The sequence below is a fragment of the Leucopleurus acutus genome (genome assembly GCF_964270905.1).
Source record: "Leucopleurus acutus genome assembly, chromosome: 9".
Classification (NCBI taxonomy): domain Eukaryota; kingdom Metazoa; phylum Chordata; class Mammalia; order Artiodactyla; family Delphinidae; genus Leucopleurus; species Leucopleurus acutus.
The window spans coordinates 65,906,077-65,922,073 of record NC_139144.1 but is presented as its reverse complement, the minus strand read 5'-3'; the positions used below and the strand labels follow the sequence as shown (position 1 = coordinate 65,922,073).

General features: G+C 42.6%; 1 protein-coding gene across 1 annotated transcript in view; it reads right to left on the bottom strand.

The window, feature by feature from the left end:
- The window catches only part of BMPER (BMP binding endothelial regulator), a gene marked incomplete at its 3' end in the record, with an annotated part of 184,001 nt that overhangs the window by 91,575 nt on the left and 76,429 nt on the right, over nucleotides 1-15,997 (bottom strand). The window contains exons 5-6 of the mRNA XM_082846833.1: nucleotides 13,376-13,466; nucleotides 9,257-9,339 (exon numbers count right to left, since the gene is read on the bottom strand). Coding sequence (XP_082702959.1) covers nucleotides 9,257-9,339; nucleotides 13,376-13,466 — 174 coding nt within the window. The remainder of the gene's footprint in view (nucleotides 1-9,256; nucleotides 9,340-13,375; nucleotides 13,467-15,997) is intronic.

The window sequence follows — 15,997 nt, the reverse complement described above, 5'->3', positions numbered from 1 at the left end:
GAGAGAAAGGGATGCCTGAGAAGACAGAGAGGTGGGAGGCTACAGGGCCACAGGCAGGGAAGAGCCACTGTAGAAACTCAAAGAGTAATTTCCCTTTAGTGTGGAGGCAGGTCCAAGTCACCGTCTCACAACGAAGGAGTCAGAGATAGGAAGAGAGGAGCGTAAGCAAAGAAAAGTCTTGGACCAATTAAACTGCGGAGCTGACAGTGTTGACTCACTTTTTTCTTAGTTAATATGTCTGGATCAAGATTTGAGGAGAAAAGATTGGAAGAAGACATGGGATTTCAGCAAACTCTGTCATTATCCAGCGTGCCACATACACACTAAGATCAAACTGCACACACGGCACTTTTTTCAGCATTTTTTAAAAACACACCTTAACGTAAACAGCAGAAGGTTATTATCCTTCATACACAGACTGCGATAGAACTTTAACCACTGAACAGAAAAATGAGAAAAACGCACAATTTACAGAAGAAACACAGTTGGCTAATAAACATGAAAGACGCTCAATTTCAGAAGAAAGAGTTAATGAAAACAAGATTCTCAAATGGAAAAACAGTTTTGGTGCAGGAAGCTATACACCTAGGTACTGCTGGAGAGGACATTAGGACATGAATTATATGAGGTATTTTAGCAACACACACACACACACATACACCTTAAAATGTTTGTATCCTTGACCCACCAATTATACATCTATGAGTTTAGTCCAAGGAAATAATCAGATAAACAAGATTAATTTTCGAAGATGTTTGTTATACTATTCATAATAGTGCAAACTGAAAACAAGGTTCATTTTTAATTCCACAAAAACCATTAAATAAATCATAGTATACTGATGAAATATTATGCAGCTAATAAAAGTTATTTTTCAATGACTTGTGTGTGTGTGTGTGGTACGCGGGCCTCTCACTGTTGTGGCCTCTCCCGTTGCGGAGCACAGGCTCCAGACGCGCAGGCTCAGCAGCCATGGCTCATGAACCCAACCGCTCCGCGGCACGTGGGATCTTCCCGGACAGGGGCACGAACCCGTGTCCCCTGTATCGGCAGGCGGACTCTCAACCACTGCGCCACCAGGGAAGCCCTCAATGACTTTTTAATGAAACAGAGATATGTTCACAATATGTTAAATAAAAATAACCAGAATGCAAAACTGCATACAGAAGGTGAGCCTACCTAGTTATATTACTGTATGTAAATATGAAAAAAAAAAGGGTTGGAAGGAAATATATCAAATCATATTAACAGTGGTTTCCTTTGAGTTGTACAATTATTTCTATTTTTCAATACACTTGGACTTTTTATAATATCATATAGCATATAGTTGGCACATTATCACATACTGGGCACACACACAAAAAATGTTACAGGATGGTTTGATTTGGGCTTATTTTTAATAAATACACCCAAGTCAATAGATTGTAATTGTCTGGAAAGAAAAAGTGAAATCCCCTTCATCTTTGAGCACTCAATACCTAATACACTATCTAACACACAGCAGACACTCAATCACTGTTAAATTAAAAAATAACTGGCTGGCTCTGAAGACAAGTGATGGATGAAAAGATGGAAGAATGAATGGTTGGAAAGTTCTTCAGTCTTTAGTAAAATCGGTATTTTTCCTGGGACTTTTAGGAGATGAAAGGGGTTCATCATGTGACAGACCTTGAAGAGAGTAAAAGCAAGAGGAAAAAATTCCAAGGAATGATCTTTGCAAAGATACGATGAGATGAGATTTAATCCATGGAGCTTGTTTTTCTACCAACTCTCAATACCCATTCCAAACTTCACTCAAATTTCTAAATGTATCTGCTTCTTAGATGGACAGGAGAAAGCAACTGCTCAAAAGCAATTACACAGTTGCCCCTCTATTCTACTAGGAGGATGAATTTACATTCACAGAACTACTGAAACTCATGTCTAGCTGAACCCAATTCCTCTATATAATCTCCAAAGAGATTGATGCTTAAACTCCATCAGTGACTATTACAAGGAATAGACAGGCCCCACCAGATTAACATTTATTTCTATCCACCTTTGGAAGCGGAAGCACTGAGCATGGCTCTATCCCAGCAACTATCACATTCTCTTTGTACAGTCATAATTTCTTGGCAAAGAGATGCACACTATAGATCACAGTGTCTCCATTCTCCAACTGGTGTGAGGGTAACAGATACGTGTTCATCATTCACTCTGCCATCATTGTGACATATACTTAGGCTGAAGGCCCAAGGCTGGAATCTGGTATGGGTTTAAACTTGCTGAGACTTGTGAACTTCAGAGAAAGGAAATGTAATTCACATTTGCATTGTATTAATATCCCTTGCACCAAAATTGGAGTTCTTTGTAGATGCTCATATCACCATTATTACTCCCTCGAAATATCTGGTTGCTCTTCATTCCATAGATTCAAATGGCATGTCCCACTTTCAAATGTCTACAAACAACCATACATAGTATCTCAAAATGACACTGGTTGGTGGCAGAGAGAGGGTAGATGGGATAGGAATGACATGTGACTTTATACTCAGGCAGTTCAGGATTTCAATTCTTATTAACTTTTTGACCTCAGGCAAGCTATTAAAATTCTCAAATCTCAGTTTCTTCATCAAAAAAAAAAAAAAATGGGGCTAATGCCACCTAGGTTACAGGACAATCTTGAAAATTAACATTAAAGCACTATATGTATCTGGCACAGAGTATACACTCAGTAAAAGCAGCTACTATTATCAGTTAATTCCTCTATAAATAAATCACTTGTTGATCTCTTTTCAAACTGTGTGTTTTCCTATATATGCTCAAATGTCATACATGAAATTTCCTTTCCAACCTTTTCCCTATTAGGTTCATTTTTCAGATGGTGGCTCCCTATGTAGAAAAATAACTTTACAGGATGCTTCAACTATAAACTATATAAAGAAATAAGCATAAGGAACCTTAGAAGCCACAAAAAATAAAGATATATATGGGGATTAAAATTCAGGGCTTGGCCTGAAAATACATGAGACAGGGCTGAAACGGGATTTAAAATATACAACAGTTATTCCCAATATTTTTAACATCAAAAAGTTAAGCCTCCTGTTGATTTCAGAAACTTACTGAAAGTACTCAACTAGTAACACAGATAACTCAACCAGACTCATGAAGGCTTTAGGACAAGCCTTGAAGCTCCCACCTCGTTAGTTTCCACCAATCCTAAACTAGTATATCATGAAAATTGCCCAATCCAAATCAAGTCCTTACATTAAAAACTCACCTTAATCCAGACCCCCCCACAAAGAACCTCACAAATATCCTACCTTTGTCCTCTTCCTTCCAAGATATTATTTTAAGGCTCCACCAAGGTAATCATCGATGACCACAGTAAGCAATAAAGTCAGCTTTGCCTTCTTTTGGTGCTATGTTCAAGAAGCAAGAATTTGACACCCCTATAACAAATGGCTGTACATTTATGGAGTCACCCTGAAGGGAATGGCATTACAGTAGACCTTCCAATAGAAGGCTGACAGAGAAATCACAATTGCTCAGATTCATCCTAACATAAAACCCCAAGATTCCGGACCTCATGGTCTAACCAAACACAGTCAGAGCACCAGCCACTTCTCTAAGCAAGTTGGAGACCCCTCCTAGTGGCCAAGTGCTATCCAGCCCTTAAGTAAAAGCCCTTTTTTTTTTCAATTGACTGTTCAAAACCAAGACCTTTTTGTCCTCAGAGTGATGGTACAACCACAGTGCAAAATGGAACACTGCAGCAATTACATCAATATTTCAGACTAGTTTTGGAAACGACTCTGAAGGTTTTTGGCCCACACTGCTTAGAAAAACTGCCCACATTGATCTCATTCACTCGATAATTGCTCAGTTCTCCAATTTATTGCCCGGATGTGGCCAAATTTCTCCCCATGGACAGGGAAGATATAATGACAGTCTATCACTAAAATGCGCCAAATTGCACAAATTACCAAAAGTAAGGCAGAGGCCGTGTGAGAGGATTCAGGCATGGAGGGTCCCAAGTTCCCATGTCAGAGGAGCAGCGGTGTGGCTGGTAACATGTAACTTGGATTGCCCTGGCATTATGTGACCACAGAAATGACGAGCTGTCCCACTGTGTCCTATTACAGGGAAGCTGGACAGACTGGAGCAGGGAGAGGTAGGACACATCTCCCCATATTTCAGGGCAAGGTCAACTCTGAGAGTAGAGAATTACAGTCTCTTTTCAAAGCTTGGCCACAGCGAGTGGCCCCGGTCACTGGCAGGTGCTTCCGGCCACTGCATCCTCCTGCTGCCATGAGGAGTGTGAATCTTTGAGGCTTAGACAACACTTTTCAAACAAGACATCCTCAGGGAAGTCATCCACATTCCGTTCAAAGCAATTTATAATAAGTACTACAGCGGCTGAACATAAACCCATCTTCCCTTCAGAAATGGAAAAGACGAAATGTGCAGGGGGGAGATATCGCAGCAGAGGGGAGAGAGAGGCAGTGGGGAAAGAAAGGGAAATCAAAGTCAGCATTCATTCGTTCCTGAATTCAGCAATTATTATGAAGATCCATTAGGCACCAAGCACTGAAGATGCAAAAGTTACCATTTTACCTTCACAGAGTTAAATAAAATCATCACACACACATATACGTAATTACAAATCATTTTAAATGTTTAGGAAGTAAAGTATGGGTTGCTCTAAAGGGTTTAGCAACAGGACCTGATCTGGTCTTGGGGGCCAGAACAAGCTTCTGGAAAGATGGAATGTTTGAGCTTCCAAGTGCAGGATGAGCGGGCGTTACCTAGGTATGCGGCACCAGACGATGGAGCAAAAAGGAGAGAAGAAAGAAAAAGCGGCCTAGGTAAAGGCCATGAGATATTAGACCAGGACTCCTCAAACTTTATTTGTTAAAGGAATCTTCTAGAAATCTCCCTAAACTGTAGATTTCAATTCTGGGTCTGGGGTAGGGCCCAAGCTTCTGCATTTCCGACAAGCTCTCCGGTGAGGCCAACACTGCTGGTTGGGTGCACGCTTTGTGTAGCAAGGATCCGGAAGATCTGCCCAGAGGCCAGAGCAGAGAGAACGAGGGAGGGTCAGTGATGAGGCCAGAGAGTTTGGCAGAGGTTGGGACCACACCAGGCTGTGCAGAACATCTTAAGGAATCTGGTCTAAGAGGAATGGGAACCATGAAGATCTGCATTTCCTTTGTTCTCTCCAAGTGACCTTGCTAGGAGTTTCATTTTCCCTGGGAGACAGCACTTTGCAGTATCTAAAGTGTAAGTGAGAGCAAAGGTGTTTATGGACTTCAGGGGTTCTAAGAGCCAATAAAGTACAGCTTCTTCATCACAGACAGCCCATTAATATGCCATGTTTATTAGTAAAAATCCTCAGAACTGAATAAGCCTTTGTCAGCAAAAGTGATCTTGGCCGGTTAATTTGGCTGGTTTTGCAGACTGAGGACTTGGCACTCTTTTTAGAATGTCCTATGCCTCTGTGGGCTTCCCTGCCTTCAGTAAGCGATTTCCAAGGATGTGGAGCCCACAGGGTTCTTAAAATAGTTTGGTAGAAGAGAACACAAACACCTCTCGTTGGCACTTTGGTCTTTAGCCTTACAAGCCTGAAGACATTGGCTTTTCCAGAAACGTCTGTGCCAACTGCCACCAGCCTGTTCCCTGAAAATTTGATGAACAAAGGCACAGAGAACTGTTTGCTGTTCAGTTAGGCAGGTCATACAAGCTCAAGCTTAAACGAGGTAGAAGCAGCCGAGTGCTTTTAACCAATTGCTCGATATACTTTATAAACTCTTCTTTGCTTCTGCCATAGGAAAAAAGCATCTTCTTTTGTTTTTAAAATGAACACAGGACTCATTCACACTGAACACATGACATGAGGAATGCACTCTGCTATGACTCAGACAACTCTAAGGAACAGCTAAGGGAACTCAAGTGTTCGCCACCCTGATTAGTACCAGCTCTACGGAGAATTCATTCTCTTGACTCTGTCATTATTTATAATAGGTAAATGGGGATGATACAGTTTGACAAGCGATAGTGAAGCACCGCATTTTCTATGTGAATTATGATGTTACTCTCACCTAAGACTCAGAGAAGCTCTGCTTCTGTAACGGGTAAGAGCGAGTGGTTGTGAAATCCTCTCCAGATAATCTCCAAACATTAGCATGTTCTGAACTGCCTGGAATGCTGTATATACTACCCTGACCTAAAGCAAGGATGTAAAATCATGTGTAGGCATTTGTTCCATCATCCAAGGAATCCATCTCAATCAGATGAAGTGTCTTTCTGGTGGTCTGCCTGTGTCACCGCATCCCGAAAACATGGGTAGACAGATTTTCACAAATTTAGAGAGTGTAACAAAGGGAGCTAGAGGTACAATACAATTTTCATGGTGTATATAATATCTACTTGAGAGGGGGTTACCTTGAAGAGTTGGCAGTTCATCCATCAGAGGTGGGTAATATACACTAGAGATGCTTTACACATCATGACTCCATGGGGTATGCTCCAAGGCAAACAGTAATCTAATGAGAATGGACTATCTATCTAACAATAACTATTCTCCCAGGCAAGAAGGGCAAGAAGGAGCTGGCCAGCTTTAAAGGGCAGAATTGTCACAGTTTGGAAGGAAAGAGATTACTGGCTTTAGGGTACTCCATCACAAGACAGAGATACGAAAGCAAGAGAAGAGTGCTAGCTAGCGTCACTGAGCGCCCACAGTGCTGAGCACAGAGGTGAGCAGATGGGTGTAAGAAGACGTGCCTCCCTCCCTGATGGAGTACACAGTCTAACACAGAACAGGAAAATAATCCAGTAGCCATGCTACAATGGGGCAAGTGCTCACCTGGAAGTGTGTGTGTGCGTGTGTGCTGCGTGTGCATGTGAGGGAAAGATGGCACGTAAGCCAGCCAGTGAGAGCCATGAGCCTCAGGAATACAAATGAGAAAACAGTTGCTGCTTCTGCCTGGAGGGATGGGGTGGTCAGGGAGTTACTATGGGTGGTGATAACTGACTTTGAAAGGCCAAGCACTGACCAGGTGAAGGAGGAAAAGGGATTCCAGACAGGGGCAGTGGCATGAGCAAAGAAGAGGAGGCATAAGAAAGTAATGGGTTCAGGGAAAAGCTAGTGATCCAGTGTTCTACAGACGTGCGTATACCTAAACGGGTACATGTATGTACCTATACACATTCATATTCAGAGATATAAAAATATTGATGTCTGTGTATGTACCTATACACATTCATATTCAGAGATATAAAAATACTGGTGTCCGTGTTTGTGTGCACATATATGTACACATATACATACACATATATGTTGTAGCCCACTGTTGCTACCCACCCAACTCCTCACACTCTCACGCACTCCAAGCCTCACAGGGCCAGAGCCAGACCGCACATTTGCAATATTGCCTTCTAAACAAACATCTGCCCCGTTGCCACTCTCAGGACAGGGCCATTTGCTGCTAAAACATTATCTCTTTTATGAGTGTACTACATCAAAAGATCGCAAAATAAAAGCATATTAAAAACCAATTTATATTAATAACAAGCTGCAAAAAAGAAAGTTTAGGCCTCAAATTTTTGTATTCACAAAAAGAAAAACTGCTCTTATGACCCTCCCGATACCCAAGCCAACTCACAAATGTCCTGTCCCCAAGCAAGAGCTCCACGGTCCTTTCTCCCTGTGCTAGTAACTCACAGACTGACGTCAGGGACACAGTCAACACCATTAGCTGCCCCTTACATGCTGAGGGTGGCAACGTGGAGAACTAGAAAGAATAGAGGATTAGGAATATAGGAATGTAGGAGATTAGAATATAGGGATATAGAAAATAATGTAGAATATAGGTCTGGAGGAACTCACAAAGCAGGAAAGCTTGGGCAAGCAACCACACCTTTGGATTTTTCTTTCTCCAGTTGAAAATGAAAGCAGGACTTGCAGGGGCCTGAACTTGGCCCTCCAGTGTGTTTCGATCAGCGCGCAGTGTGTTTAAAAACACACGGAATCTGAATACCTTGAGTGCATTTGAGTATGTGACTATAGATAGATACAGATATAGATATAAATATCCTCTCTCTCTTTCCCTCTCTCCTTCCCTTCCCTCCTTGCTTTCTTCCTTCCCCTTGCAAAAACCATCACCCTTGGTCATGTTTACTTTAATGTGGACCCTCTAGGTTGTGTATGCATATGTGCTATAGGATGGGGGAAATATTTTGGAAAAGACATGTAGAGAAATGACAAATACTATGATTTATGATGATCCACATATGATTCTGCTTTGGTGAAATTAGGATGCTGAAGTTCCCTATGTATTTTTTTAATATTCTGAGATGAGTACTGTATGTTCTTTATTACAAAAGATTAAAAGCTTAAAAAATATATGGTTGTACTAACTCCCTACTGTAAATAGCTTGGAGCAGCGGTTTAAGGCTAGATTCCCTATCATCACCATCACCACCATCACCACCAATGAGTTTACTCCAAAGTTAAAAGACATTAATAAAAAAGATCTCTTTAAAATTATAAAATTAAAATTATTACCCCAAATTCCTTTTTGCATTCCTAAGCACTCCGAAGATATCCTTAGCATATGAATTACAAATCAACAATGCCTAGAAAGGCAAGTCTCTGGTTTTGTCTCACTAATCCCTTCTCCGCCCTGAATCCATGGTTTAGAGGCATTTCCTCCCGTCCGTTCCCCTCAACATAATTGACCAATCCTCAGATCAGCTTCTCTCCGAAGCAAGCTGCATTCATCTCCATCTGCTTCCCATTTGACTGCACTAAAGAACTCAACAGCTGCCTAAGCAAGAAGCTTCTCGGGCCCAAAGAACAGAGAATCCGTGTCTTCCCAAAAAAGAATATAGGTGGAGGGAATCAGCCTCTCTCCCTCACTCTTTAGACCAGTGGTTGTCAATCAGTCTTCCAAGACACACATGGCAATGTCGGCAGACATTGTTGCTTGTCCCAGCTGAGGGGAGGAGTGCTCCTAAACTCCAATGGTAGAGGCCAGGGATGCTGCTAAACATCCTACAATGCGCAGGACAGCTGCCACCACAAAGAACTACCCAGCCCAGAAAGTTAACACCGCCAAGGCTGAGAACCCCGCCTTAGAGTGATGAGCTTTTCCCTTGGTTCCACATCAGGAGGGAGAGGAGGAGAGACCATAAGGAGACCTAGGGCTGCTCTTGGTGAGTCCCAGCCACAATTAACCAGAAGGAACGCCCTTGGAACATCCAGGGCAGTACTTACAACACAGGAACACTTGATACATTTGTCTCCTTCTGGCTGAAATTCCTCCCCTTCTCGGTACTGCACCCCCTCAAACACACAGCCTAGAAAGCAAAGAAGAATTTCGATTTAGGGCAGCACCTTGATTCAGCTTGACACTATCCCTCTATCCACTGCACATCCATCCCCACCTTCACCCCCGCCTAGCACAGTGTCCTCTTCAACCAGAGAAGAAGAATGCTTCATGGTAAAATGATAGATAGATAGGTAGATAGGTAGATAGATAGATAGATATAATATAGATATAAAATTATATATATATATGTATATGTGTGTATATATATATATATATATATATATATATATATATGGAATACCAAAGATTGACATGGGTCCAGAAACCCGAAGATACTAGAAAGCAAGTAAGACGTTGGAAGCCAGGTCAGCCTAAGCAGCATCAGTGCAGGGTTCTGAGCCCTGCAGAGCCTGAGGAGCTCACCAGGACTACCCTAACCACAGCCAGGGAACCAAATCCCAGGGGGGTCAGAAGAGGCAAAGAGAAGGTCAAGCAACAGAAGTCATGGATGAGCTAAGGGGCAAATGACACGAAGAGCTGCCACTTGGAGCAGCAGAAGTGCCCCCAGCCTCTAACAGACCCTTCACACCCCTGATCTCACTCCATCTTCAGTGAGCCTACAAAGCACAAACTCTTATCACTGTCCCCACAGATGAGGAAAACATGGCCTAGAGAGAGAAAGCAACTCACTCAGCTGGGCAGGTGGCAGAGCTGGGATGTGAACTCAGCTCTGACCCACTGGCCGTACCATACAGAAGGGCAGGCACCAAGACAAGAAAGGACAGAGGCAAGGCTGGAGGTGCCACACAGGTTCTCAGCCCCACCCTACGTGCTGCTAAAGGGCCTAAGATGCCCCCACTAAGCTTGGCTAAATATAGGACCAAAAGCCCAGGAGGTGCCTCCTATTCAGAAAGACGACCAGGTCCCTGCTGTATTCTCAAGTGATCTCACAGGCGACTGGAAGCACAGGCTGGCCAGCAACCCTGTGTCACATGGGCCACGGGAGGACCGTCAGCTAATGGCAAATCCACTTCCCTCGGGACTGTCCTCACGAGGTACTTTGCCAGAATAGCTGAGGTCACTTTCCACATAGCAGACAGTGCTGGAAGCAGCACTTCCAATGGGTGAAACTCAGCAAAAGGGGCTCTTGTGAAAGACTGACTCATGTCCCTGAGAGTAGGTGTTCAAGGCCTGTCCAATGAAGTCATCAACAGAACCCACCAAACTCTCAAAGCAGCTGGTTCCTGACAAAGGGAACATCTGAACATATGAGCATTGCCCATAACCACCCGACCTGGCCACGAGACCTATTCATTTTAAAGCTAGATATGGAGCCCTTTGTTCAACTGAAAGACACGGGGACAAATGCTACTGAAGCTGAATGGCTGAGTGAACTGTGGCTTTAAGGTCTTTCTGATGCCCACACCCAGAGCCAGTCAGTCATCAGCCACCTCCTGCTATTCCCTTTGATGCTGGGAGACTTGCTAAGCTTGGGACCCTCCCAGTGGCTCTATCTCAGCACCATTAATAATGGCAGGTGCCCAGTCGTCTCTTTTCAAAGGACACTTCCAACAAAGGGTCTCCAATGCTTTCATATATGTTTGCACCACTGGTTCTGTCATACGGATTGCCAGACAGGTTAACTGCACAATCTACATTTGACAATTTAAGTAAGGAAATTTTAAATGAAAATTGCACGCAAACTGTTCCCATCACGACCCAACCTCCTTGAGCAAAGAGTCAGATGAAAAGGAAGGAGCAGACAACCAAAAATGCCCTGAAATCTGTTTCAGGAAGAAACTGACCACAAGCTGTATGTGTTTGTCATTATGTGGAATACCATTCCATGATCAATGACAGATGCCAGTCCTTCTGAATTACAAGGATAATACCCCAAGGCGTCACTTAACTGTCCCTATCTAGACTTGGCTGAGGGCTCCTTCCCAAGACACAGGATAATGCATTCTGGATGTGGCCTCTTCTGAGTCTTCTGATTTGCACCCCAAAAGTTGGCTTTTGAAATTAAGGAGAGAGAGTAAAGTTGATTCTTGACCCCATAACCAAGGGCACAGCGCCTGCCCAGCTGTCAGGGGGCTGGTGTATAGCACTGGCAAGCTAACTTTTAAAGATCTGCCTCCAAGGGCATCTGGACCCAAGTTGAAAAATTATCACAGTGTGGGGATAGGGGGAGGTAGTGCAGTATAGGGCCCAAGAAAGAAAAGGGGCCAGACCCCAAGCCCACCTTTAGCTCTTACTCACTCCTGGGCATTGGGCAGGTACTTATACTCACTGAGTCAAATTTCTTCCTGGATGAACTACAGACAGTAGTTCATCCCTCACTGGGATGGTGGTGGGGACTTAGCATTATAATATATGCAATCACGGAGCTCAGCCTTTCCTTTCTCGGAACGCAACTCAAAAACAAAGTGAGAGAAGCAACTGCTCAAATATGATAACTTCAACTGCTGAAATAAATTCACTCTGCTGTTTGTATATGCACACTTTCAAAGGCAGACTAAAAATATGACTATCTCCTAAGTGAGAAGGAATATTATATATGCCAAGTTGATTCTATATCAATAAAGCAACAGTCTACTCAACAGAACTGAATTAATACTTAAGAGTTTCGATACCTTTTAAATCTCTATGGAATATAAAATTTGCTCTGTTATCAATCTCAAGCTTGGCTGTGTACAGAAATTTTCTGGGAGGCCTGAGTGTCGCCCTCAGAGATTCTGATGGAATTGGTCTGGGAGGCAGCCTGGGTATCAAGCTTTATTTTTTAAATCTTCCCAGGTGATTTTCATGTGCAGACTAGAGTATCAGTGAGCTAACATAATAAAGATCCCTTAGGCATTTTAGAGGATGGTTACATGATGTAAAGCATTCAGTGCATTCAGAGGGGAAAAGTACTCAAGCAAACTGTGTGTGATAGATACAAAATAAGTGAATTATAGAAAGAATTATTTTACTTTCAACTGGTTTCTGGCCTTCACATAAGCTTATCCAATAATACAAGCTTCACAGAAATCCCAGTGTGAAAAGGAAGTTTGGCTCAATAAAGACTGTCCAGGGAACTCAGAAAGGTTAGAAGTAGTGGAGAGAGACTGTCCTTATTGTGATTCAAAGATGAGGGAAGGCTGGACTCTGGAAGGGCCCCGGTCTGCACACATGGCAGAGTGTGTGGAGGGGAAGAGACCAAGAGCTTATCTTCACAAAGCATCCCATGGCGATGCCTTCACCAATTCCCGGGGAGGTTCGCAGTACAGAAGGCCCTTTGGAGATCAACTTCAAAAGCAAAGAGAAGTAGTTGTGAGTATGGCCTCCAGTGAGGAAAAGCACTCAGAGTAAAACCCAAAATGCAGAACATCTGTCGAAGAGCATGGGCCAGAGGCTTAAGGGATCAGAAAAAAATCTCTCACCTCAAAATCCCCAGGCTGGTACCTAAGGGCAAGAGAAGATGCAGGCGGCCTTTGTAATCCTGTGCAGAAAAGTAAGAGGAAACACCCCACCCACTGGAAAGGAAAGATCCCTTTGCTGTCAGCTAGGCCGTGGGACCCTCTAAAAAGACAGTGGGTCCCACTCACTGCACCACGCCGAAAACTGAGACCAGCAAAGCCCTAAGCTAAATCATCTTAGGGACACAGCTCTCGGTGTTCAGAAAACATCTGGTCGCCTCATCACCAAGGCGAGCTCTGGCCAAGGTATTGCAATATGAAGCAGTAAAAAGACATTTCTGGAAGTAAGCGGAAGCCACAGCCTTTCCTTCCAAAATAAGCGTTACCTGTGGCCCTGTGGAGTGGAAAGCAGGCCTCCAGAGCCTGAGGCATCCTTGCCAAGACCTACAGCACGTTGCAGTCATCCCGGACACGCCAGAGTCCAACCGGACACTTCTAAGAAAAGGAGTTTGCTCTCCTAACCCATTAGGTACACAGACGTAAAGTGAGAAAAATTCCAGGCAGGAGTGGGGAAAATCATGCATTCCTGTGAGAACCCAGGGGGATTTCAACAGTGTTGTACTGTACCAGGGAGCCTCGCCGCCTTCCCCTTCCTGAGAATGTTACCTGGACAAGTGGGGCAGCACTTTCCCAGATGCTTGGAAGGGTTTTTACAATGAACGACACATCGCACCTCAGACTCTGTGACAACGCCTTCCTGAAAAACAGAACACCGCAAGGAAAGTCAGCCCAGAATTCCCACTGAGGACTTACTTCTGGAAAGTTATCAACTTAGTAGGAGAAGAATTCAAACACAGAAAGTGCAAAGGTGGGATGGGTGTCAGGTGCAGAGATATATGGCACAAATGAAGTCTGATGGCCCCAGCTCGCCCCATCTCAAAGTGCTAATCCTGTACCTGTTCTATTCCCTGTCCTAGTTCTTTCTCTTTGACTCTAATTTCCTTTCTTTCTTCCTCCCTCCCTCCCTGTCTCTCTCTTTCCTCCTTCCTTTCTTTCTTTCTTCCTTCCTTTCTTTCTTTCTTTTCTTTCTCTTTCTGTCTTTCTTTCTTTCTTCCTTCCTTCTTTCCTTCAGTCCTTCCTTTCTTTCTTTTAAATCTAGTATTTAAAACCTCCATGCTGTCAGTCAGTAGCTAACAGAGTCTAGCTGTTCATTCACAATTGTTTTAAGTTTTCAACACTGACTATATTTTCTGTAATTGTTATTGCACTTTAAGCCATTAATTATAAGGCACAGAGTACAAACATAATATTCCATACTGGCATCTGGAGACCTAAATCCTCACCACCCTTCCAGGAATAACTAGACACCAGCTCTGCAATCTTAGAAATTTCTCTGGGCCTCGCAGACAGTGTGGCTGTCAGTCATCAGATGAAGAGATTACATAAAACTATTTTAACGTTCATATTATGTTCTGTCAAAATAAACACTTTTGGTCTTAATAATGAAATCAAGGGACTCATTTGCAAACTGATCTTGGGACTCTAGTATTTTAATGTCGATTAAAACATTTTTTTAATTAATTTTCAGAGTTGGTCTTTGAGGGATTTTTCTCTATATTCTCTACCCATTTTATAAAATGGATTTGTATGTTTGTTTGTTTGTTTAATTTTGTTTTCAGGGGAGTGGTAACGAAAGCTAAAAAACTATGTAACAATTTGACAACTAGATAATTTTCTTCATCGTTTCTGCTACCATATCATCTCAATCCAACAAGGAAGGTTATATCCTAACTGCCTTCATATCTGTCAGACCTGAGGCTTCCACTACCAGGGGAATTTATTGTGGTCTATATCACATTTGTGAAGGAAAAAAAATGCCAAAATACCAGCAACATACAACATCAAAAAAGGAACTGGGCTTTAGTTATGTAACTGAAGCAATGCAAAAAGCCCAGGATCAATTTCCCTTTAGTATCTGCAATCCAGATGGAGGATTCAGGTTACTTCCCAGCATGAATTTCCTGTCTCTGATGTTCAAATTTTCCTCTTCCAGTAAGACACTAAAAGTGGAAAATAAAGGTAAATTTTCCACCATCAGGACTCCTTCAGTACGAAGACATAAGAAATAAGTTGGATTTCAACTCAAATGGAAATAAACCAGATCATTAGACTAGCTGTTATCTGTCTGGTATCTAGTTGTACCCAGTACTTGTAGGCTCAGCCAGAAGTGTTTTAAATGACAGTGTTGCTTATTCTTACGACCACCCTATGAGGTAGTACTATCTCATTTTATGGGTGATGAAAATGTGGTCTAGAGAGGTTAAGTAACAAGTTATGTGAATGGCAATGCCCATATTTTACTCACTACACTATACTCTCTCTTCTGTTACTGATTCTACACCCTGAGAAGAGAAGATCTTGGAGAGAGAGGTTGCAATTGTGTCACTGTGCAGAGGAGGATCTTAAAAGAAGACTTCCCTGATGGGTACCAGTAAATGGTCATTTCCTGCATTGAGATGAAGTCTCCTTCCCTAAAGAAGGAAGAAAGTAAGCAAGAGTGGGAAGGTACCAGCTGAGCAGAGGAGCAGCTTTTTGTAACTACCTTAACAGAAGTTTGCTTTTATGGTTATTGAGTGAAATAATATTTTGAAACTAGCTAACAGGGCGTAGGCAAAGTATTATAAAAGGAAAAAAATTAAAAGGCAAAGTTCATTCCTGGTAGCTAACGTCCCCTTTCTGAACTCCAGTCTATAGTTCAGCATTTCCTCACTCCCAGGGATGTTGGTCTTTAAGATCTTTTCCAGTAATAATTCGATATTCCTGCAACATTCTCTCTGGCCGCTGGTGAATGGCTAGTGACCAAAGCCGATATTCACAATTGATGAAGCCTTGATGTGTTATTCAGTCAACAGAATATTCCCTCCCAGATAATAGTTTCCATTTAATTTAAACAAAGCCTTCATCCAAAGGCAGCAAAATTCACCACTGGTCCATGCAACTGGAAGACTGTCAAGACTTCTGACTACTGTATAAAAATGTTACACTACACTCCAAAAGGCATGCAATCATCTTGTTTGAAAGACAGTGTAACCATGGCTTTCGGAGTGTCCCTCTCAAAGACTGGAAATCACGTCGGTCAAGAAGCAGGGTGGGATGGGGTGATGCAAATTTCAGAATGAATGTGGGCTTTTCATGTTATTAAAAGTCATTGCTGTCATTATTTTGTTCCATAAAGCTGATTGCATGTATAACTCAGGGTAAAAATTCAACAAATATTTATTGAGTCAA